Source organism: Pongo abelii, chromosome 18, assembly GCF_028885655.2.
Source record: "Pongo abelii isolate AG06213 chromosome 18, NHGRI_mPonAbe1-v2.0_pri, whole genome shotgun sequence".
Taxonomy (NCBI): Eukaryota; Metazoa; Chordata; class Mammalia; order Primates; family Hominidae; genus Pongo; species Pongo abelii.
Window position 1 is genome coordinate 67,689,624 of NC_072003.2, and position 24,327 is coordinate 67,713,950.

General features: G+C 42.0%; 1 protein-coding gene across 5 annotated transcripts in view; it reads left to right on the forward strand.

Annotated features, from left to right (window-relative positions):
- Positions 1-24,327, forward strand: part of NFATC3 (nuclear factor of activated T cells 3) — a 144,418-nt gene that overhangs the window by 114,958 nt on the left and 5,133 nt on the right. The window contains exons 10-11 of one of the 5 annotated variants that reach the window (XM_054535015.2): positions 16,726-16,829; positions 20,490-20,829. The exons of 1 other annotated variant lie outside the window; for it this stretch is intronic. In XM_054535015.2, the coding sequence (XP_054390990.1) occupies positions 16,726-16,826 (101 nt within the window). In that variant the 3' untranslated portion in view covers positions 16,827-16,829; positions 20,490-20,829. Of the gene's footprint in view, positions 1-16,725; positions 16,830-20,489; positions 20,830-23,601; positions 23,792-24,327 lie in introns of those variants that run through there. 3 more of the 5 variants (XM_054535016.2, XM_024233757.3, XM_024233758.3) reach the window with 3 other exon arrangements.

A 24,327-nucleotide genomic window follows, 5' to 3' on the forward strand; every position in this document is an offset into this window, starting at 1 on the left:
AAGTGAGTCATAGAACATACCAGAAAGGATTGAAAGTGACTAAAGTGAACTTTGTAGTTAGCCGAAGCTCAGTTTGTTTTAACTTTTTCATATTATGTTAACTGTTAAGTCCAAAGTAATTTCCACTCTACAACCACAAGACACAGTAATTTAAAAAAATTTTTGCTATACTACTTAAAGATACTTATCCTAATAACTTTTGTTAATTCTGTTTTATATTCAAATTTATATATCCTCTTTTAACCAAATCAAAGATAAAAACACACTTTCTTTAATTTTTGAAGTTTTTAAGTAAGATGGAATCTCTTAGGAATCATTCATGTGTTAGTTGACTGTTACTTTTAGAAATGTGGACATTAACATCAATTTTTTATTATAAATTCAATGACATTTACTAGAGAAGATAGTAATGTAACTCAGCTCAGAATTTCGAGAGTTATAGACTGAGCATGGTGGCTCACGCTTGTAGTCCCACCACTTTGGGAGGCCCAGGCAGGCAGATCAGTTGAGCCCGGGAGTTTGAGAATAGCCCGGACAACATGGCAAAACCCTGTCTGGAAAAGTTACAAAAGTTACCTGGGCATGGTAGCACGTGCCTGTAGTCCCAGCTACTTGGGAGACTGAAGTGGGAAGATTGCTTGAGCCCAGGAGGTTGAGGCTTCAGTGAGCGGTGATCATGCTACTACACTCCAGCCCAGGTGACAGAATGAGACCCTTGTCTCAAAAATAAAGTAGTTATAGAGCTGGAAAATATTCTAATATAGCTCTCATTTTATGGATAAAGCATCTGAATTTTACACAGAGCCTAAGGTATTCATCCAGGATAACACACTTGAATTATGGCAGAATAAAGACTAAAACCTATTTTCTGACTCTAGGAGTTTTTCTAGAATCTGTAATCAAGTTTCTAGTCAGTGTGTTGAGGTTTTAGAATTGGTGTCAAACAAAGAATACATGAAAGAAAATGCCATTTTCTCCATAGAGCCTTGATTGTGAGAGGGACCAGGGTAATCTTAAGATTATAGATTCTAGCCAGGTACAGTGGCTCATGCCTTGTAATCCCAGCACTTCGTGAGGCCAAGATGGGAGGATCGCTTGAGCCCAGGAGTTCTAGACCAGCCTGGGCAATATACCCTGTCTCTACTAAAAATTTAAAAATTAGCTGAGCATAGCTGGGTGTGTTGGCTCACGCCTGTAATCCCAGCACTATGGGAGGCCCAGGCGGGCAGATCATGAGGTCAGGAGGTCGAGACCATCCTAGCCAACATGGTAAAACCCCGTCTCTACTAAAATACAAAAAAATTAGCCAGGCATGGTGGTGCGTGCCTGTAGTCCCAGCTACTCAGGAGTCTGAGGCAGGGGAATCGCTTGAACCCAGGAGGCGGAGATTGCAGTTAGCCAAGATCATGCCACTCACTCCAGCCTGGCGACAGAGCGAGAGTCCATCTCAAAAAGAAAAAGAAAAAAAATTAGCTGATCATGGTGTTGTGTGCCTATAGTCCCATCTACTCAGGAGGCTGAAGTGGGAGGATTGCTTGAACCCAGGAGGCGGAGGTTACAGTGAGCCGAGAATGTGCCACTGCACTGCAGCCTAGGCAACAGAGCAAGACCCTGTTAAAAAAAAAAAAACAAAAAACAAAACAAAAAAAAACTATTATTGATTCTCAGTATTAGATGAAGTGTTTTTTGTTTTGTTTTGTTTGTTTGTTTTTGAGACGGAGTCTCACTCTGTTGCCCAGGCTGGAGTGCAGTGGTGATCTCAGCTCACTGCAAGCTCCGCCTCCCGGGTTCATGCCATTCTCCTGCCTCAGCCTCCTGAGTAGCTGGAACTACAGGCACCTGCCACCACGCCCGGCTAACTTTTTGTATTTTTAGTAGAGACAGGGTCTCACCGTATTAGCCAGGATGGTCTTGGTCTCCTGACCTTGTGATCCACCCGCCTCAGCCTCCCAAAGTGCTGGGATTACAAGCGTGAGCCATTGCGCCCGGCCTAGATGAAGTTTTAAAGGCTCTTCATTCTCTTTCTCGCTGGAGTTCACACTTTGGTATTCTTAATGATAATTATATTCCTCTGTGTCTCTTCCCTAGCTTCTTTGGGACATCTCAGGGCCTTTTGAGTTCTAGCTGCTCTTCTTGTTTCATGTGGGCTCTAATACCTCTAGAATAATTCAGAACATATTTAATCCTTCTTGTATAATAGCCTTCACATGTGTGAAAGCTTGATCTCTTTCCCAGTCTTAAAAACTCTCCAGCAACTTCATCCTTCCCTCGCCAAAATGCAAATTTCCTTCTGCTTGAACCGTGATGTTTAAGTTACCTTTCATAGTGGAGTATCCAGAAGGGAACACACTCTAGCTAGCTTGTTGTAGATTAAGACTGTCACTTTCCCTGTTCAAAAGACTTTATCAGTATGGCCTGAGGTCAGGGGATTTTCTTAGCTCTGATATGCTGTTGATTTAGTGAGTCATAATTATGCAAAGTTGTGTCCTTTCCCTACATAGGTTTATATATATATATAGAGAGAGAGAGTTATATATATTTTTATTTATATATTTATATATATTTATTTATATATTTATATATATTTATATATTTATGTATATTTATATATTTATATATATTTTTATATATTTATATATATTTTTATATATTTATATATATTTATATATTTATATATTTATATTTATATATATTTATATATTTATATTTATATTTATATATATTTATATATTTATATTTATATATTTATATATTTATATTTATATTTATATATTTATTTATATTTATATATTTATATTTATATATTTATTTATATTTATATATATTTATATATTTATATTTATATATATTTATATATATTTTATATATATATATGGGGGTTTTTTGGACCAAAGACTAAACTTTATAATTATCCTTGTTCTGTTTCATTGAGATGATTTTGGTGCCTCATATCAACTTTCCAAGCTCAGAAGAATCCCAGAACCATTTCTCAGTCTCAGGCTTCCTGGGGCAAGGCAGATATTCCTTTGGGGGTTACAACAGCAGCACAGTACCGACGTTTCACCAAGTTCTCTTTCAAGTAGTACCCCTGGAAGGCTGTAATATAAACTTACGCAAACAATTAAGGCATAGTTCATGACTATTTTGCTTCTTGTCTTTATATTTTCTTCACTACCTCCATATATCATCGCACCTCCTTGAACAGCATGTTCTACGGCTGTCCAATTATCACTGAATTTTACTCATATTTACAATTTGTATGCCTGGAAACGTAATTTTCCATAAACATTTATGTTCATTATGGGTTTTTATGCCGCAGATTTTGGACCAGACAATAAACATTAAAACAATTGATTTTATAACAGATATGGAAACTGTCAAGCTGTTTTTCATTTATTTATTTTTTGAAATGGAGTTTCCCTTGTCACCCAGGCTGGAGTGCAGTGGCGCGATATCAGCTCATTGCAACCTCTGCCTGTGGGGTTCAAACAATCCTCATGCCTCAGCCTCCCGAGTAGCTGGGATTACAGGTGCCCACTGCCATGCCCAACTGATTTTTGTATTTTTAGTAGAGACAGGGTTATGTTGGCCAGGCTGGTCTTGAACTCCTGACCTCAAGCGATCTGCCTGCCTCAGCCTCCTAAAGTGCTGGGATTACAGGCATGAGCCAGTGCACTTGGCCTTTTTAAAATTTATTTTGAGACAGGGTCTCACTCTGTTGCACAGGCTGGAGTGCAGTGGCATGATCATGGCTTGTTGCAGCCTTGACCTCCCGGGACTCAGGTGATCCTCCCACTTTAGCCCCCCAAGTAGCAGGGACTACAGGCACACACCACCATGCCTGGCTAATTTTGGGGGGTTTTTTTGTTTTTGTTTTTTTATTATTTTTTGTTTTTGGTAGAGATGGAGTTTCGCCGTGTTGCCCAGGCTGGTCTCAAACTCCTGGGCTCAAGTGATCTGCCCTCCTTGGCCTCCTAAAGTGCTGGGATTACAGGTGTGAGCCACGGTGCCCGTTTGTCAAGCTGTTTTAAACATTTTAATTAAGAGTTGATTCAGTGTGGTAATTGATACTGTTTTTTTGTTTGTTTGTTTTAAAAAAAGAAAGATTATAGCGGCCAGACACAGTGGCTCATGCCTGTAATCCCAGCACTTTGGGAGGCTGAGGTGGGTGGATCACCTGAGGTCAGGAGTTCGAGTCCAGCCTGGCCAACATGGCAAAACCCCATCTCTACCAAAAAGAAAAAAAAGAAAAATTAGCTGGGCATGATGGTGCACGCCTGTAGTCCCAGCTACTTGGGAGGCTGGGATAGGAGAATCACTTGAATCCAGGAGGTGGAGGTTGCAGTGAGCTGAGATGGCACCACTGTACTCCAGCCTGGGCAACAGAGTGAGACTCCATCTCAAAAAAAAAAAAAAAAGATTATAGTATTGTGAAACTAGACTATCTTAGACCTTTAAATACAGGCCCATTTAATTTATGATTGAGTTAACCAAATCCTGTTACAACTTTCCATTAAAGTCCCTCAGTTCCCACTTGTCCTCCTCCTTGTTCACAGACTAACAGAGCCACAGCTGCAGCTCTTCAGCAGAGAAGAGGATGCGTGTTAAATATAGCCTGACCTGATGCTGTGGTGAAAACTGACACTGCCACTTGCAGGCTCTGTGCAGTAACATGCTGATCCTGAATGTAGGGCATTTGGTAGTTCAGCAGTAAACAGGGACTCTAGTCATGACCTCAGCTGCTTCAGTTCTGTATGTAAAAGACAAGCAGAAGAGCCTGCTTTCAAAAAGCAGGTGCTTTTTAAAATCAAGGGAATGATAAACACAACATTCAGGTGGTTACTTGGATGTGGGAAGCAGGAGACTGGTATGGAGGAGGAACAGGAACAGAGAGGTTAATATTGTCAGTGTTCTCTTGCACCTGTTGGTTAGTGGTTTCACTGGTGTCTATTTTATTAAAATAAATAAAACATGGCAAGGCACGGTGGCTCACGCCTGTAATCCCAGCACTTTGGGAGGCTGAGGCGGGTAGATTGCCTGAGGTCAAGAGCTTGAGACCAGCCTGGCCAATATAGTGAAACCCCGTCTCTACTAAAAATACAAAAATTAGCTGGGCGTGGTGGTGGGCACCTGTAATCCCAGCTACTTGGAGGCTGAGGCAGGAGAATCGCTTGAACCTAAGAGGCGGAGGTTGCAGTGAGCCAAGATCGTGCCATTGCACTCCAGCCTGGGCAACAGGAGCAAAACTCCATCTCAAAACAAATAAATAAATAAATAATAAAACTTAAATAAATAAATAAATTAATTAAATTAAATAAAAGACTTGCACAGCCAGTGGTGAGAGTGTGTCATCTATGAGGTATAATCACTGGGCACTGGAGTGGAGGGAAGTAGATAATGCTGAAATTTCTCTTTTAACTTGGACACTGGATAACTCATGAATCCTCTTTTGGGAAGCATACATGTGCTATACAGCCTCAAACATGTTTAGGATGAATGATTCCAGAAGCTGAAAGGTCTAGTAAATAATGCCCATGTAGGCTTTAAATCATGGCTTATGCGAGATGGACCACGATGGGGATTCAAGACCTTAGACACAACCACCCTGGGACATACAATAAGAAAAATTGAGTTTTAGGCCTAATGAAGAAAGAACAACAAACATTTGAGAAGATTTTTTATTTTTTATATCAAATGCATCTGTGTATTTCCATGGACATAAATAAGTTGTACCTTTTTTTTTAATGAATGTATTATTTCTGAACAAAAAATTTATTTTAATCAACCTACGTTAAGATTTATACATGACCAGGTACTGTGGCTCATGCCTGTAATCCCAGCACTTTGGGAGGCCAGAGCCGGCGGATCACTTGAGCTCAGGAGTTTGAGACCAGCTTGGGCAACATGGTGAAACCCTGTCTCTATAAAAAAAATGCCAAAATTAGGCCAGGTGTGGTGGCATGTGCCTATAGTCCCAGCTACTCGAGAGGCTGAGGTGGGAGGATCGCTGGAGCCTGGAAGGCAGAGGTTGAAATTAGCAGAGATCATGCCACTGCACTTCAGCCTGGGCGACAGAGTGAGACCCTGTCTCAAAATCAATAAATAAAATGCAATTAAAAATATAATTTATGCATAAGCTAGGAAAAGTCCAAGAGAGGCTACCACTAAAGCAGCATATCAGAAGTCTTCAAACTAAGTTCCCCTCAAAATGTGTATTTAAAAATAGTTAATGGCTGGGCGCGGTGGCTCATGCCTGTAATCCCAGCACTTTGAAAGGCTGAGATGGGAGGATCATTTGACATCAGGAGGGAGTTCAAGACCAGCTTAACCAACATGGTGAAACTTCGTCTCTACTAAAAATAGTAAAAATTGGGCCAGGCACAATGGCTTATGACTGCAATCCCAGCACTTTGGGAGGCCGAGGTGGGCGGATCACTGGAGGCCAGGAGTTTGAGACCAGGCTAGCCAACATGGTGAAACCCTGTCTCTACTAAAAATACAAAAATTAGCCGGGTGTGGTGGCACACACCTGTAATCTCAGCTACTTGGGAGGCTAAGGCAGGAGAATCGCTTGAACCTGGGAGGCAGAGGTTGCAGTGAGCTGAGATGGTGCCACTGCACACCAGCCTGGGCGACAGAGCAAGACTCCATCTCCAAAAAAAAGAAAATAGTAAAAATTAGCCACTCGTGGTGGTGAGTGCCTGTAATTTCGGCTACTCATGAGGCTGAGGCAGGAGAATCACTTGAACCTGGGAAGCAGAGGTTGCAGTGAGCTGAGATCAGGCCACTGCACTCCAGCCTGGGCAACAGAGTGATACTCTGTCTCAAAAATACAAAAAAAGGTAATGAATTATGGTTACTGTTTCTTGATAAACTCATTTTTTTTAACACTGTGCTAGGCACTTTGCTAGTAGCTCATTAATTCTTCCCAACCATGTATGAAATGTGAATTATTAGTCTTAATTGTGTATAGATGTGGCTCAGAGACCTTAAGCACATCCCAGTGTTATATGGCCACAAATAATTGGGGCAGGCATTTGAATCCAGATTTGTCTGAAATGTAGATTTTCTCACATGTGTTTTTAGTGGCTTCTAAAATAGCTATAATTGATTACTTATATAATCTCGCTTCTGTAAAGACAATAGCATTGTAACTTTCTAACGTGCTGCCATGTGTAAGATAGCAAAACCTGTCTTAAAGATGTATTCTGTTTTAAAACTGATATCCTTTTTTTGAGTTCCTTCGAAGGCAGATTATTCACAGGAACAAAAAAATTTTTTAATGAGAGATAAATTGTTTAATTTTAGGTTCAGCAGTTAAACAAGCTTTTTGTGGTTTGGTGGCAGTTTTCTGCCTTGGCATTACAAGGTTACGTCTTGCTAACAATCATAGCTTTTGATAGACTTAGATAAATGTGCTCAAACAGCTTTTCTCTGTTTGAAGATGCCTGGCTCTTTTTTTTTTTTTTTTTTTTTTAAGACATTTCCAAAGCCTACGGTTAGCCTCTCTATCTGGGCAAGAGAAAAAGTGTGAAAGTCTCATTTATGCTGGAAGATAGGGTAGGGTTGAGAGTGATAGAGCATTTTAACTTTACATCTACAAGAATGTGGTATAGATTAAGTCCTTGATAATCATGTTGTATATTTAAAAACATCTATAGATGATTTTATGTAGAATGGGAATTTTAACATTTTATTTGTGTTTATTTCTTTGGTGGGGGAACAGAGAAAGGAGTTTGCTGTGTTGATCAGGCTGGAGTGCAGTGGGACCATCATGGCTCACTGCAGCCTCGACCTCTCAGGCTCCAGCAATTCTCCCACCTCAGCCTCCCGAGTAGCTGGGACTACAGGTGCCTGCCACCACATCCGACTAATTTTTAAATTTTTTTGTAGAGGCAGGCTTTCACTACGTTGCTCAGGTTGGTCTCGGCCTCCCAAAGTGCTAGGATTACAGGCGTGAGCCACCATGCCTGGCCTGTGTTTCTTAATATAATTTTTTGAACAAGTAATACGTTCATATGGTTTAAAATGCTAAAGTACAACATTATACATAGTTAAAAAAAATCTGTCTTCTAGGTAGATACTCCATTGTCCTCTGTAGGGAGAATTGGAGTTACTAGTTTCTTGGCGTCATTGTATGCATTTATAAACAGTTGCATTTTTTTTTCCTTATTTTTACTAGCATATTATGTGTACTAGTTTATACTTTGCATTTCCCATGTAATATAGAATCTTGGGAGATTATTCTATACTGTAACATAAAAGAGCTTCCTTGAAAGATATTCTTAGAATATTCCATAAAATATTCTATAAAATACTGCTTTGAATATTTGTACCACTATCTTTTTTTTTTTTTGAGATGGATTCTCGCTCTGCTGCTCAGGCTGGAGTACATTGGCACCATCTCGGCTCACTACAACCCCCACCTCCCAAATCTATGATCTCTGTTCATATTTGCTTACTTTTCTATTAGATTGTTGATCCTTCCTCTTACTGATTTGTAAAAGCCCTTTGTTAGGTTCATTAGCTCATTGAGGTATGAGTTGAATGTACCCAGATTTATAAATTTTAAAAGAGGGATTTACAAAAGTCCTCTAAGTCTTGCTTTTTAAGTTAATGGTTAGAGCTGTGAAAACCTAATTAAGTCATTTCACACAATGTTCTCCCATGAGAAAATCCAAAGTTTGTTTAAAATTTAAAATTTACCATTTTAATCACTTTAAGTATATAGTTAAGTGGCATTAATACATTCACAATATTGTATAACCACCACCACTATCTATTTCCAGAACTTTTTCATCACCCAAACATTACAACTCTATTAAAGTAATAACTACTCATTTCCTTCCCGTCCTCCTAGCCCCTGGTAACCTCTACTCTGCTGTCTCTATGAATTTCCCTACTCTAGATACTTCATAGAAGTGGGATTACACAGTGCTTTTCTTTTTTTGTCTGGCTTATTTCACTTAGCATAATGTTTTCAAGGCTCATCCATATTGTAAGCATATGGAGGAATAATCTATTGGAATATTTTTATATAGCATATTATTTACATATAATATTCTATATGGAGGAATAATATTCAATTTTGTGTGTACACCACATCTTGTTTATCCATTCATCTGGCGAAAAATAATTTGGGGCTAGGCACAGTAGCTCACATCTCTAATCCCAGCACATTGGGAAGCTGAGGTGGGTGGATTGCCTGAGCCCAGAAGATCAGGACCAGCCTGGGCAACATGGCGAGACCCCATGTCTATAAAAAATTAAAAAATTAGCTGGGCGTGGTGGTGTGTGCCTGTAGTTCTAGCTACTCAGGAGGCTGAGATGAGAGGATCACCTGAGCTTAGGAGATGGAGGTTGCAGTGAGCTGAGATTGCACCATGCACTCCAACCTGGGCAACGGAGACCCTGTCTCAAAAAAAGTTGATGAACACATAACATATTAAAAAAAAAAAAAAAAAGATGGACGAGGCTCGGTGGCTCACGCCTGTAATCCCAGCACCTGGGAGGCTGAGGCAGGTGGATCACCTCAGGTCAGGAGTTCGAGAGCAGCCTGACCAACATGGTGAAACCCCATCTCTACTACAAATACAAAAATTAGTTGGGCATGGTGGTGGTCGCCTATAATCTCAGCTACTCGGGAGACTGAGGCAGGAGAATCACTTGAGCCTGGGAGGCAAAGGTTGCAGTGAGCTGAGACCATGCCATTGCACTCCAGCCTAGGCAACAAGAGCAAAATTCCATCTCAAAAAAAAAAAAAGATAATTTGTGTTGTTTGCCTCTTGGCTGTTGTGAATAATGCTGCTGTGAACACTGGCATACATACTGTTTGAGTCCCTCTTTTCAGTACTTTTGAGTGTTTACCTAAGAGTGGAATTGCTGGGTCCTTTGGTAATTCTGTGTTCAACTTTCTTTTTGAGATGGAGTCTCACTGTGTCACCCAGGCTGGAGTGCAGTGGTGCGATCTGGGCTCACTGAAGTCTCCGCCTCCCGGGTTCAAGCGATTCTCATGCCTCAGCCTCCTGAGTAGCTGGGATTACAGGCATGTGCCATCACGCCCAGTTAATTTTTGTATTTTTAGTAAAAACGGGGTTTCACCATGTTGGCCAAGCTGATCTCAATCTTCTGACCTCAGGTCACCTGCCCTCCTCAGCCTCCCAAAGTGCTGGGATTGCAGGCGTGAGCCACCAAGCCCAGCCTCCATGTTCAACTTTTTGAGGAACCACTATTTTTTTTTTAATCCTACAGCAGCCACACCATTTTACATTTACAATGTATAAGGCTTTCAGTTTCTTTATACCCTTGCCAACACATGTTATTTTCCATTTTAAAAATAATAGGCATCCTACTGGGTATTAAGTGATATCTCATTATAATTTTGATTTGCATTTCTCTATTGACTAATGATGTTGAGCATCTTTTCATGTGCCTGTTGTCCATTTGTATATTTTCTTGTCTATCCAAATCCTTTATTTTATTTATTTATTTATTTTTGAGACGGAGTCTGGCTGTGTCACCCAAGCTGGAGTGTAGTGGCATGACGTTGGCTCACTGCAGCCTCCACCTCCCGAGTTCAAGCGATTCTCCTGCCTCAGCCTCTTGAGTAGCCAGGTTTACAGGTGCACATCACCATGCCTGGCTAATTTTTTGCGTTTTTATTAGAGATGGGGTTTCTCCATATTAGCCAGGCTGGTCTCAAACTCCTGACCTCAGGTGAGCCACCCGCCTTAGCCTCCCAAAGTGCAGGGATTACAGGCATGAGCCACCATGCCTGGCCTAGTTTTCAGTGTAGAAATCTTATGCCTCTTTGGTTAATTCCTAAGTATTTTATTCTTTTTGATGCTACTGTAAATAGAATTGTTTTTCTTAAGGTTGGGCATGCGGCTCACACTTGTAATCCCAGCACTTTGGGAGGTCGAGGCAGGCGGGTCAGGAGTTCAAGACCAACCTGGCTAACGTGGGCCCACCTGGCCAACATGGGGAAACCCTGTCTCTACTAAAAATACAAAAATTAGTTGGGTGTGTTGGCATATGCCTGTAATCCCAGCTATTCGGGGGGCTGAGGCAGGAGAATCGCTTGAACCCGGGAGACAGAAGTTGCGGTGAACCAAGATCATGCCACTGCACTCCAGCCTGAGACTCCGTCTCAAAAACAAACAGACCAAAAAAAAAAAAAAAAAAAACCCAAAACAAGAATTGTTTTCTTAATTTTTTTTGGACCTTTCATTCCAAGTATATAGAAGTACAGCTGAATATTGTGTGTTGATTCTATATTCTGCCACTTTAGTGACTTTATTTGTTAGTGCTAGCATTTTTTTTCTGTGTGGATTCTTTAGAGTTTTATGTTTATACTATCATGCCATTCGTGAATAGAGATAATTTTCTCTCTTCCTTTTTAATTTGGATGGTCTTTATGTATTTATTTATTTTTCTAACCTAATTGCTCTGGCTAGAACTTCTAGTGGTAGGCTGGTAGAAGTGGTGAAAGAGTGGGCATCTTTGCTTTGTTTGTGATCTTAGGGGGAAGCTTTTGTTCTTTGTTGATAATGATAGGAACTAAGGTTTTCTCATATATGGCCTTTTTCATATTGAGGAAATTCCTTCTATTCTTTTTTTATTGAATGTTTTCATCTTGAAAGAGCATTGAATTTTGATAAATGGGTTGGGCGCGGTGGCTCACGCCTGTGATACCAGCACTTTGGGAGGCTGAGGCGGGCAGATGGCTAGAACCCAGGAGGTGGAGGCTGCAGTGAGCCGTGATTGGGATGCTACTGCACTCCAGCCTGGGCAACAGAGTGAGACCGTCTCAAAGAAAAAGAGTTCTTTCCCTGCCACTGCCGAGTCGAGTGGAGGCAGAGGCTTGGGTGCGTTCAAGATTCAGCTTCACCTGTAGACCACCACCATGGCCAAGGAAGGCGTTGCTGCTGGAGGTGTGGTGGCTGTTAATACTGCTTTACAAGAGGTGTTGAAAACTGTCCTCACTCATGATGGCCTAGCATGTGGAATTCGCAAAGCTGCTGAAGTATCAGGCCCATCTTTTGTGTGTTTGCATCCAACTGTGATGAGCCTATGTCAAGTTCATAGAGGTTCTTTGTGCTGAACACCAAATCAACCTAATTAAGGTTGATGACAAGAAGCTAGGGGGAATGGTTAGGTCTCTGTAAAATTGACAGAGAGGGGAAACCCCGTAAAGTGGTTCGTTGCAGTTGTGTAGTAGTTGAAGTACTTCAAATGCAAGAAATGAACAAATAAAACTCTGGCTTACCCCCCTGCCCCCCAACACACACACACTCACACACTCACAGTCACACTCACTCTGGGCATGATGGCTCAATCCTGTAGTACTAGCACTTTGGGAGGCCGAGGTGGGCAGATTGCTCGAGCCCAAGAGTTCAAGACCAGCTTGGGCAACATGATGAAATCCCATCTCTACTAAGAATACAAAAAATGGCCAGGCATGGTGGCTCGCGCCTGTAATCCCAGCACTTTGGGAGGCCGAGGCGGGCGGATCACGAGGTCGGGACATTGAGACCATCCTGGCTAACACAGTGAAACCCCATCTCTACTGAAAATACAAAAAAATTAGCTGGGTGTGGTGGCGGGCACCTGTAGTCCCAGTTACTCAGGAGGCTGAGGCAGGAGAATGGCGTGAACCCAGGAGGTGGAGCTTGCAGTGAGCCAAGATCGTGCCACTGCACTCCAGCCTGGGCGACAGAGTGAGATTCTGTCTCAAAAAAAAAAAAAAAAATACAAAAAATTAGCCAGGTGCTGTGGTCCCAAATACTTGGGAAGCTGAAGTGGGAGGACTGCTTGAGCCTGGGAGGTAGAGGCTGCAGTGAGCCATTATTGTGCCACTGCACACCAGCCTTGGTGACAGAGTGACACCTTGTCTCCAAAAAAAAAAAAAAAAGAATTTTTACAAATGCTTTTCTGCATCTATCGAGATGATCATGTGGTTTTTAAATTAATTTTTGTAGAGGTAGGGTCTTGCTATGTTGCCCATGCCAGTCAGGAGTCTGTTTTTTTTTCTTTTGTTCAACTAATTTGGCATATTACTTTAATTGATTTTCATTTGTTGAATCATCTTTGCATTCTGGGAATAAAACTCACTTGGTCTTAATGTATCATCCTTTTAATATGCTGCTGGATTGTGTTAGTGTTTTGTTGATTTTTGCATCTATATTAATAACGAATATTCTGTAGTTTTCTTTTTTTTGTTGTTTTTGTTTTTGTTTGTTTGTTTGTTTTTTTGAGATGGAGTCTTGGTCTGTTGCCCAGGCAGGAATGCAGTGGTGTGATCTCGGCTCACTGCAACCTCTGCCTCCCTAGTTCAAGCGATTCTTCTGCTTCAGCCTCCTGAGTAGCTGGGACTACAAGCGCGCACCACCATGCCCGGCTAATTTTTTTGTATTTTTAGTAGAGATGGAGTTTCACCATATTGGCCAGGCTGGTCTCAAACTCCTGACCTCGTGATCCATCCACCTTAGCCTCCCAGGTGTAAGCCACTGTGCCTAGCCTTTTCTTTTCTTATAGTATCTTTTTCTGGCTTTGGTGTCAGAGTAAATTCTGGCCTCATAATGAGTTGGGAAGTGTTTCCTGCTCTTTAATCTTTTTGAGTTTCAAAAGAATTGAAACTCTTTTTTCTTTGTTTTGTTTTGAGATGGAGTCTCACTCTGTCGCCAGGCTGGAGTGCAGTGGCGCGATCTCAGCTCACTGCAACCTCCGCCTCCCGGGTTCACGCCATTCTCCTGCCTCAGCCTCCCGAGTAACTGGGATTACAGGCACTCACCACTACGCCCAGCTAGTTTCTGTATTTTTAGTAGAGACGGGGTTTCACCATGTTGGCCAGGATGGTCTCTATATCCTGACCTTGTGATCCTCCCGCCTCGGCCTCCCAAAGTGCTGGGATTACAGGCGTGAGCCACTGTGCCCAGCTGAAACTCTTCTTCTGTAAATGTTTTTGTTGTTGTTGTTGTTGTTGTTTGAGTCAGAGTCTCGCCCTGTTGCCCAGTCTGGAGTGTAATGGCATGATCTCAGCTCACTGCAACTTCTGCCTCCGAGGTTCAAGCAATTCTCCTGCCTCAGCTTCCTGAGTAGCTGGGATTAACAGGCATCTACCACACGCCCAGCTAATTTTTGTGTTTTTAGTAGAGACAGGGTTTCACCATGCTGGCCAGGCTGGTCTCGAACTCCTGACCTCAGGTGATCTACTCACCTTGGCCTCCCAAAGTGCTGGGATTACAGGCATGAGGCACCGTGCCCGGCACGCTTTTGTAAATGTTTGGTCAAAGTTCTTGTGATCAGGAGAGATGAATGAGGTATATTTTGGAGCTCACAAAAATGCTTCAAGGAACTAGAAGGATTTCTGGAGCACTGCAAGTTTTTGTAAAGCACAATCTGAAAGTACCACTGAATTCATCCACTCACAAAAGCTCCCATAGTGTGTGTTGGCCTCTTGCTTTGTTCCTGGGCTGCTTTCTTATGATTTTTATGCTGCTCTACCTGTAATCACATGTTCTATACCTTCAAGTCTGTTTTGGAGGATTCAGTTGTGGAGACTGGGAACCCCCAAAAAGAGTATTTTGATATTTTCGTATTTAAAATACTTTGCACACACTGTAATCTTTAAATCACCTCTGAAAACTAGGTGAGTGATCTCAAATAATAAACAAGCTTAAGTCAGAAAAATTTTGCTTAAGCAAAGGATTTCTGGATTTTGTTTTGTTTTGACCCGTATAGTGAGGGTGCATTTTGTACAGATTGACTCTTCCTTTATTTTTCTTCTTTTATCTGCTTAAAAGGAAGGTATTAGTGTTCATAGGGACTACATGCAGATTTTTCCCTTCTAAGTAGGTTAGGTCCTTTTACTTGAAGTTGTACAACAGAGGCCAAGAATAATTCCTTATAGGCAAAAAGATGAGAGTTTGCCTATTTCGTTATTGTGTTTTTGACTCTTGGGGCATCTGAATGCCTTAGCCAGTAATGCAAAACTGACCAGTGGTGACTCTTCTTTTGTGCAGTGACTTTCAAACATTTTTGACAGCTTCCTACAATAAAATACAAGGATTATGTTGTGACCCAGTACAGAAAAAATATATACATATACAACTAATGTTAAAGTCTCACAAACCAATTCTTAACCTTTATTAGAGGGAATGCAGCCTGCTATCTTCTATTTTGTTCTATTTCTTTCTCTCTTTTTTTTTTTTTTTGAGACGGAGTCTCGCTCTGTCGCCCAGGCTGGAGTGCAGTGGCATGATCTCGGCTCACTGCAAGCTCTGCCTCCCAGGTTCATGCCATTCTTCTGCCTCAGCCTCCCAAGTAGCTGGGACTACAGGTGCCCGCCACCACGCCTGGCTAATTTTTATTTTTTATTTTTATTAGAGATGGGGTTTCACCATGTTAGCCAGGATAGTCTCGGTGTCCTGACCTCGTGATCCACCCGCCTCAGCCTCCCAAAGTGCTGGGATTACAGGCATGAGCCACCGTGCCCGGCCTATTTCTCTTTTTTAAAATACTAGTTTCAGGGGCCAGGTACGGTGGCTCACGCCTATAATCCCAGCACTTTGGGAGGCCAAGGTGGGTGGATCACAAGGTCAGGAGATCGAGATCATGCTGGCTAACAAGGTGAAACCCCGTCTCTACTAAAAATACAAAAAATTAGCCGGGCGTGGTGGCGGGCACCTGTGGTCCCAGCTACTCGGGAAGCTGAGGCAGGAGAATGGCGTGAACCCGGGAGGTGGAGCTTGCAGTGAGCCAAGATGGTGCCACTGCACTCCAGCCTGGGCGACAGAGCAAGACTGCATCTCAAAAAATAAATAAATAAATAAAAATAAATAAAAATAAAAATTAAAAAAATAAAAATACTAGTTTCAACTTGCTGAATTGATTTCATACATTTCTAATGGATGTGAACTTTAGTTTAAAAAATACTCCTCCAGGCGGGCATGGTGGCTCACGCCTGTAATCCTAGCACTTTGGGAGGCCTAGGCAGGTGGATAACATGAGGCCAGGAGTTTGAGACCCACCTGGCCAACATGGTTGAAACCCCATCTCTACTAAAAATACAAAAAGTAGCCAGGCATGGTGACGGGTGCCTGTAGTCCCAGCTACTAGGGAGCCTGAGGCAGGAGAATCACTTGAACCCGCGAGGCAGAGATTGCAGTGGAAAGAGATTGTGCCACTGCGCTCCAGCCTGGGTGACAGAGTGAGACTCCATCTCAAAAAAAAATACTCTTCCATGACTCCCAGATTTGGCTGTACATATAGTTTTCTAGGCTGCTACCCTTAAAGATTTTGATTTTGTGGTTTGAGTTTATATTTTTATAAAGCATTCAGGAGTTTATATTTTTATCAGTTGCCCAGATAATTTTGATGTAGCCTTAGCCAAGTATTTGGGAACTACTAATAGATGTAATGTAATAAAAACTAGGTTTTTAAAAGCTGAATTTATCCCTTAAAACCACTGAAAACCATAATTGTAACTCTTAAAGTTATTGCCCTTCAAATTTTTAAAAGAATCACTTAGTACCTGAGCTATCTGAACTCCAGTATTTATTTTATCTAATAAAATGTGGAGAGCCATTTTATGCAGTGATTGAAAAGTAAAAGACAGTTAAATTCCTTTTGATTATAGAAAAAAAACAGGCTGGGCACTGTAGTAGATTAAGTTCACCCTCTGGTTTGTTCCATTCAGTAGTGATGTTGTCTTCTTTGACACAGACCAATTTATATCTGACTTGGAACACCAGCCATCAGGTTCAGCAGAGAAATGGCCTAACCACAGTGTGCTCTCATGTCCAGCTCCTTTCTGGAGAATCTAGAGGGTGAGTGTTGATTGAAATGTGTCATTGTTTTTGTGCCCAAGTCTGGTATTTGCATGCAGTGGCTGGATTTGCATGTGCTACAGAGGAGGGGGTATGCACGGGCATTTTCTGGTAGGCCCACTCATTATCTTTGGAACTACACTTTGACTAAAAGACTCTGCTTTTTAAACTTAACCACACTCAGGCTCTTACACTTGTGCTTATGATTTTATTCTTGAATGAAAGGCAAGTGTTTACTTAGATTTATTAGAACAAAGCAGAAAGAGGTTTTGTATCTATGAATTCTGTATGGTTTGGGTTGCTGAGTAAATTTGGTCGCTTATCAGTTATGTAAGCCTACTCATTCCTGGTCAAGTACTCTTAAGTTTTGATGTGAATGAAATCAGGAAATTTTGTTCGTTTTTCAGAGGCAACCCAGAATATTTATCCCTAGCCTCCCCTGTGGGCCCATGTTTGCACTTCTGGTAGTCCTCTGGGGCTCTACTTGGAAGAAAGCTGTAGTAGTACTAGAGCCAGTGTCTGTGTCTAGGCTTAGGCTTCTAGACCCAGCAGCCAAGGAGGAACGAAGCTTTTCCTTGCTGTCATGTTGGCTCCTTTCTTCAAATACTATCAAAGCCACTTAAGAAAATATGTGGTAGAAATTATAAATACACAGATTATAACTTCCTAAATGCCATTTGAATTTTATTTTAAAATGAATCTGGATTTGGAAGGGGCCTTGGAAATCATGTTCACTACCCAAACCTTTATATTTAGGTGTCTGCAGCCTCCTGATGACCTATCAGACAAGATACCAAAACCCTAACTTCTCCCAGAACTGGGCCTACCCTGGTCTCACATCATTCTTGTCCAACCATGAGAGGAGTGGTGACTTAATTCCTGCATTGAATGTATATAAAACTCTCAGGAGAGTTATAACCAGAGGATTTAAAATAATTTCCTCATATTGGGGTGAGAAAATAAGTTGCAGAAGGATTAGTTAAGTCACCTGAGTCACATCACAGCCAAACCAAGGCTAAAGCTTACTTCTTCCAGTGTTTAGCCCAATGTGCTTCCCATGTGTGAAGCAACAAGTTGGTCACTAATGATCTTGGTAAGAAGGAAGTATTATGTGGAGTGAAGGGATCGATGGATGACTGAGTGAATAAGAGGTGAGAACATAGAAGAAACAGCAATGTAGACAACTCCTTTAAGATGTTAAGCCATGAAAGAAAGAATTAGATACAGAGGGGAACGTGGGGTTGAGTGTTTTTATTTGCTTGTTTGCTTGCTTGCTTTTTTGAGATAGAGAGATTTGCACTTTTTTTTGGTTTTTTTTTTTTGAGATGGAGTCTCGCTCTGTCGCTCAGGCTGGAGTGCAGTGGTGCAATCTCCGGTCACTGCAAGCTCTGCCTCCTGGGTTGACACCATTCTCCTGCCTCAGCCTCCTGAGTAGCTGGGACTACAGGTGCCCGCCACCACGCCCAGCTACTTTTTTGTATTTTTAGTAGAGATGGGGTTTCACTGTGTTAGGATGGTCTCGATGTCCTGACCTCGTGATCCGCCCGCCTCGGCCTCCCAAAGTGCCGGGATTACAGGCATGAGCCACTGCGCTGGCCGAGATTTACACATATTAAGTGCTGATGAGAAGGATCTGGGGAGACGAGTTGATAGAGACAAAGAAGTGAAGAAAATTGATGCAGCAAGGTGTTGAAGAGGTTCCAGAGCACAGGTAGTGGAATGGGTCCTGTGGATTTTTGGGTCTGGAGCTCAGGTTTGGCCCTTAGAGATAGATTTGGGAGTCAACAATGGACAAGATTATTCAGAGGAAAATGTACAAAATGAGAAAACAAAATAGGGATAAAGGATTCTTCTGATAATTTTAAAATGCTTCTGAGTCCCACATCTTAAGCCAAACTGAGAGAAGTTGTTTATTTTTTTCACATTTCAGCTTTTGCTGATAGAAAAGAGTACATGCTGGTACTTGAATATACTTTCAAGTACCTGTGTACTGTTTACTCAGCTGGAGATTTAATGTTTGTCTTTGTGGAATGTTTTCAGTTAAAAACATTCCTAGAGGAAACATTGTTATGATATTGATTATAGCATCACATATAGAAGAGGTTTTCTTTTTTTTTTTCTTTTTGAGACAGAGTCTCCCTCTGTCGCCCAGGCTGGAGTGCAGTGGCACCATACTGGCTCATTGCAACCTCCACCTCCCAGGTTCAAACAATTCTCCTGCTTCAGCCTCCCAAGTAGCTGAAATTACAGGCACCTGCCACCACACCTGGCTAATATTTTGTATTTTTAGTAGAGATGGGATTTCACAGTGTTGGCCAGGCTGGTTTTGAACTCCTGACCTCAAGCGATCTGCCAACCTTGGCCTCTCAAAGTGCTAGGATTACAGGCGTGAGCCACCACACCCGGCCAAGAAGAGGCTTCTTAAAAAGGAAGAAGTCTTAAAAGGACTGATTTTCCCCCTTAGTCCGTTGGGTGGGGAAAAAAGGTATAATAATTTTCCTTTACTAGTATTAGAGCTAATGTTAAAAGTGAATCTCTGATCTATTGCTGGTGAAATTTTTTATATTAAAAAAAGTGAAGGATATCTTCAAATCATTGTGCATGTATTTTTAATCTGTTCAATGGTAGAAAGCTGTCTAGAATTCAGGGTGAAATTTAAGATAACTTAGTTAAAAATCTATCAGTCCACCCCATTGTATAAGGTAAAAAGAAGAAAAAGAATAATTAGGCTTGGATGCAGTAGCTCATGCCTGTAATGCCAACACTTTCGGAGGCCGAGGTAGGCGGATTGCTTGAGCCCAGGAGTTTGAGACCAGCCTGGGCGACATGGGGAAACCTCGTCTTTACAAAAAATACAAAAATTAGCTAGGAATGGTGGCTCATGCCTATAGTCCCAGCTACTTGGGAGGCTGAGGCAGGAGGATCCCTTGAGCATGGGAGGTGAGGTTGCAGTGAGCCAAGATCATGCCACTGCACCCCAGCTTTCAAGATGACGCCACTGCACTCCAGCCTGGGCAACACAGCAAGACTCTAGTCTCTGTCTCAAAAAAAAAAAAAAAAAAAAATTATTGCATGAAAGAGCTCAAGCTGGTTTTCTTGCTTACAGTACTTAAATATTCTTCCTGTGTTATAATTATGGTGGTAAGTTTTATTTTTGTTAATAGTATTAGCTAAGTTAGTATAATGGAGATCCCAGAGAAATTTCCACATAGGAAATTTCTCTCACACCTCATGATAATTCAGAGATCAAGATTCCTTTCAATTTGTTGTTCCTCTTTCTCCTTAGGTTTTGTCAAAGCAGAGAAACCACTTAGTCATGACTGAGTCTTAGCCCGAGGAAGGGATGGGAAAAGGGGAGGAAGAAGGAAGCCAAGCAAGTGTTGAGGAAGATACATACATCGCTTTTGCTCACATTTCATTGAAGAAAACGAATTGCGTGGGCCATACCTAGCTACAATGGGGAAGCCAGGAAATATACTCTGTAGCTGGGTGTCAGTGTGACTAACTAAACCTCGATTACTGTGGAAGAATGAATTAAGATAATTAGCAGCCTACCATAGATACCTTCTAAATTTTCAGGAACTTATTTCTGTCTGTAGCTTGAAAAATCAAATTAATTTTTTTTGGTTTTTCCCTTTTTTTTGTTTTATTTGGAGACAGGGTCTCGCACTGTTGCCTAGGCTGGAGCTCAGTGGTGCACGATCATAGCTTACTGCAGCCTGGAACTCCCTGGGTAAGTGATCCTCTTGCCTCAACCTCCCAAAGTGCTGGGATTACAAGCGTGAGCCACCACACCTGGCCAAATTAATCAGATTTTGATAAATCCAAATTAATTCCTCAACTCATGCCATAAATAGGTGAATTCAGGCCAGGCATGGTGGCTCATGCCTGTTATCCCAGCACTTTGGAAGGCCGAGGCAGACAGATCACTTGAGTTCAGGAGTTTGAGACCAGCCTGGGCAACATGGCAAACCCTGTTTCTACAAAAAATTTAAGAAAAAATTAGCCAGGTTTGGTGCTGTGCAGGTTGCAGTGAGCCAAGATCGTGTCACTGCACTCCAGCCTGGGCGACAGAATGAGAGCCTCTCAAAAAAAAAAAAAAAAAAAAAAAGCTGAATTCAGTATTTTTTCCTGTATTTAGTTTAGATGGTGCTTTTTTTAAATTTTGAGACGGAGTCTCACTCTGTCGCCCAGGCTGGAGTGCAGCGGTGCGATCTTGGCTCACTGCGAGCTCTGCCTCATGGGTTCACTCCATTCTCCTGCCTCAGCCTCCTGAGTAGCTGGGACTACAGGCGCCTGCCACCACGCCCGGCTAATTTTTTGTATTTTTAATAGAGACGGGGTTTCACCGTGTTAGCCAGGATGGTCCCGATCTCCTGACCTCATGATCCGCCCGCCTCGGCCTCCCAAAGTGCTGGGATTACAGGCATGAGCCACCACGCCCAGCCTAGATGGTGCTTTTATAACAATTGCATACATGTAGGCTCCATTTTAAAAATACATTTAGTCTTTATTTTATAAAAACAACATCTCGGCTGGGCACGGTGATTCATGCCTGTAATGCCAGCACTTTAGGAGGCCGAGGCGAGGTGGGAGGATCAACTGAGGCCAGAAGTTCGAGACCAGCCTGGGCAACATAAGACCCTGTCTCTATCCTCCCCAAAAATAAATTAGCTGGGCCAGGCGCAGTGGCTCATGCCTGTAATCCCAGCACTTTGGGAGGCTGAGGCGGGCACATCACAAGGTCAGGAGTTTGAGACCAGCCTGAACGTGGTGAAACCCCGCCTCTACTAAAATATAAAAATATTAGCTGGGCAGGTACCTGTAATCGCAGCTACTTGGGAGGCTGGGGCAGGAGAATTGCTTGAACCCGGGAGGCGGAGGTTGCGGTGAGCTGAGATCATGCCACTGCACTCCAGCCTGGGTGACAGAGCAAGACTGTGTCTCAAAAATAAATAAATAAAAATAAAAATAAAATTAGCTGGGCATGGTGGCACATGCCTGTAGTCCCAGCTACTTGGGGCAGGGCTCTGAAGCGGGAGGATCACTTGAGCCTAGGAGTTCACAGCTGTAGTGAGCTATGATCACACTACTTCACTCCAGCCTGGGTGGCAGACTAAGACGCTGTCTCCTAAAATAATAATAGTAATAATAATAATAATAAATTAACACCTTCATAAAATTGTTTACCCAGGGGATGAATACCTTTAATCTTCAGGTTCAGGAAAAGAATAATGTGACCAAACTTTGGTGAATGTTCATTGCAGCTTCAAGAGGAAATAACATATAAATGGAGTCTAAAAATACCCCGAAATCCTTTACAAAACTGCAAATTAGAAAGGCCCGTTGGGATTTTGTGTATGTGGCAATGTGTATCTACTCCCTTCAAAGAGGGAGCACCCTGGGTTACCTTGTCCCACTCTACCTGGTTGTGAGGTTCCATACTATATACTTGTCAGTTCTAACTTTGAATTCTTAAGCATGGGAAATAGCTCTAAATAAGAGGCCTATTGGTACTCAAGCACCTCATTCTTGTGTGTAGAAATAGCATTCCAGTGGACTGCCAATTTGAACATTTCTTGAATACAAACATTTTTTCTTACAGCAAACATTATTGATAGCTGTGACTCTACTTTTGTTGTGGTGGCACAGGCAAATTCAGGTGTTGGGGTAGTGGAAGTCACAGATGGTGGCTGCCAAAAGTGTGCCAGATCTTGTGACCTACATAACCTGTTAGCACCCTTATTGAGGACTGTTCACTCTTGTTCTAGGCTTTTAATTCACTTTGCTCTTTAAAGGGAGGAAAATGAGGGCCGGATGCAGTGACTCACGCCTGTAATCCCAGCATTTTGAGAGGCCGAGGTGGTCAGATCATGTGAGGTCAGGAGTTTGAGACCAGCCTGGCCAATATGACAGAAACCTCGTTTCTACCAAAAATACAAAAATTAGCTGGGTGGGAGGCAGCGGTTGCAGTGAGCCAAGATCACACCACTGCACTCTAGCCTGGGCGACAGAGTAAGACTCTTATCTCAAAAAAAATTGGGGGGAAGAAAAATGATAAAATTGTACATTAGGGGCATAAACAATTCCTTACACTCTTATCTTAAATTGGTGAAAAAATAGGAAGCCACCTCACATACTTAGTGGACTAGAGTTTATTTTTCCTTTTTTTTTTTTTAGAGACAAATTGTCCTGGCCGGGCGGGGTGGCTTACGCCTGTAATCCCAGCACTTTGGGAGGTCGAGGCGAGTGGATCACGAGGTCAGGAGATTGAGACCATCCTGGCTAACACGGTGAAACCCCGTCTCTACTAAAAAAAAAAAAATACAAAAAAAATAATAATAACCAGACGTTGTGGCGGGCGCCTATAGTCCCAGCTACTGAGACAAGAGAATGGCTGAGACAAGAGAATGGCATGAACTTGGGAGGCGGAGCTTGCAGTGAGCTGAGATTGCACCACTGCACTCCAGCCTGGGAGACAGAGGGAGACTGTCTCAAAAAAAAAAAAAAATTGTCACTTTGTTTGTTGACCAGGCTATTCTTGAACTTCTGGCCTCAAACAATCTTCCTGCCTTGGCTTCCCCTAGTGTTGGGATAACAGGCATGAGCCATGGCACCTGGCCTGGATTACAGTTTAAATAAGTCAGCGAATTCATGCATATATCCATTCAAGATGACTTGAAAAATTAAATTGCAAGCATTAGTATTTTTAACAACTTAAAAATTGTGCTTATCAAGATTGCTAATGACTTACATTTACATTACATCATAGATTTGTTTACCAGTAATAATTTTGACTTGCTTCAGTTGAGACCTACGTTTTGGCCAGTCTCAGCAGGAAGATATCTGAGGAATCTAGAGGTGAGAGCCTGAACCCAGAGCCCCCAGCCCGAGGGAGAAGTGAGGGAGAAGGAAAGCAGAGGACTTGCATGATTAACACTCGGCTCAAGTTATTGCTAAAGGTCTGTGAAAGCACTTTGTTGCAGTTCTGACTCCCTAGCCTAAAAGTCATATTCAGTGCTCACCTGTAGCAATTACTTGAGCATGATTTTTGTTGTCATTGTTCCAAGTCCCCAAATTGTATTAAAGATTCAGTTGGCAAGTAATTTTATTTAGTACTCAATATATGTAAGCACTAGGGATTCAGGGGAAAACAAAATAGAGAAAGTCTCCCCCATTGGAACTTAAATCTCCTGACTGCTGGTGAATTTATAAATAAGTGAATCCTGTAGTATAATGTATAGTTGAGTATAGTCCGCTTGAGCACTACTTTGTGGAAAATCTTCTGACTTTAACATAGTCTTAAAATCCTGAACTGTCAGGAACTTTCCAGGTTCCTTCAGCTAAGTAAGGTGAGGCACACCAGGCAAAGGAACAGCAGAGCTTTGGTAAGGGGGAGCAGAAATAACACAGCATTGAGCAGGCTTCCATTATAAACAATACCACATGTCTACTTTAGAAAATGGTGGTTTCATCCTTACATAAGTGTACTTGGTAA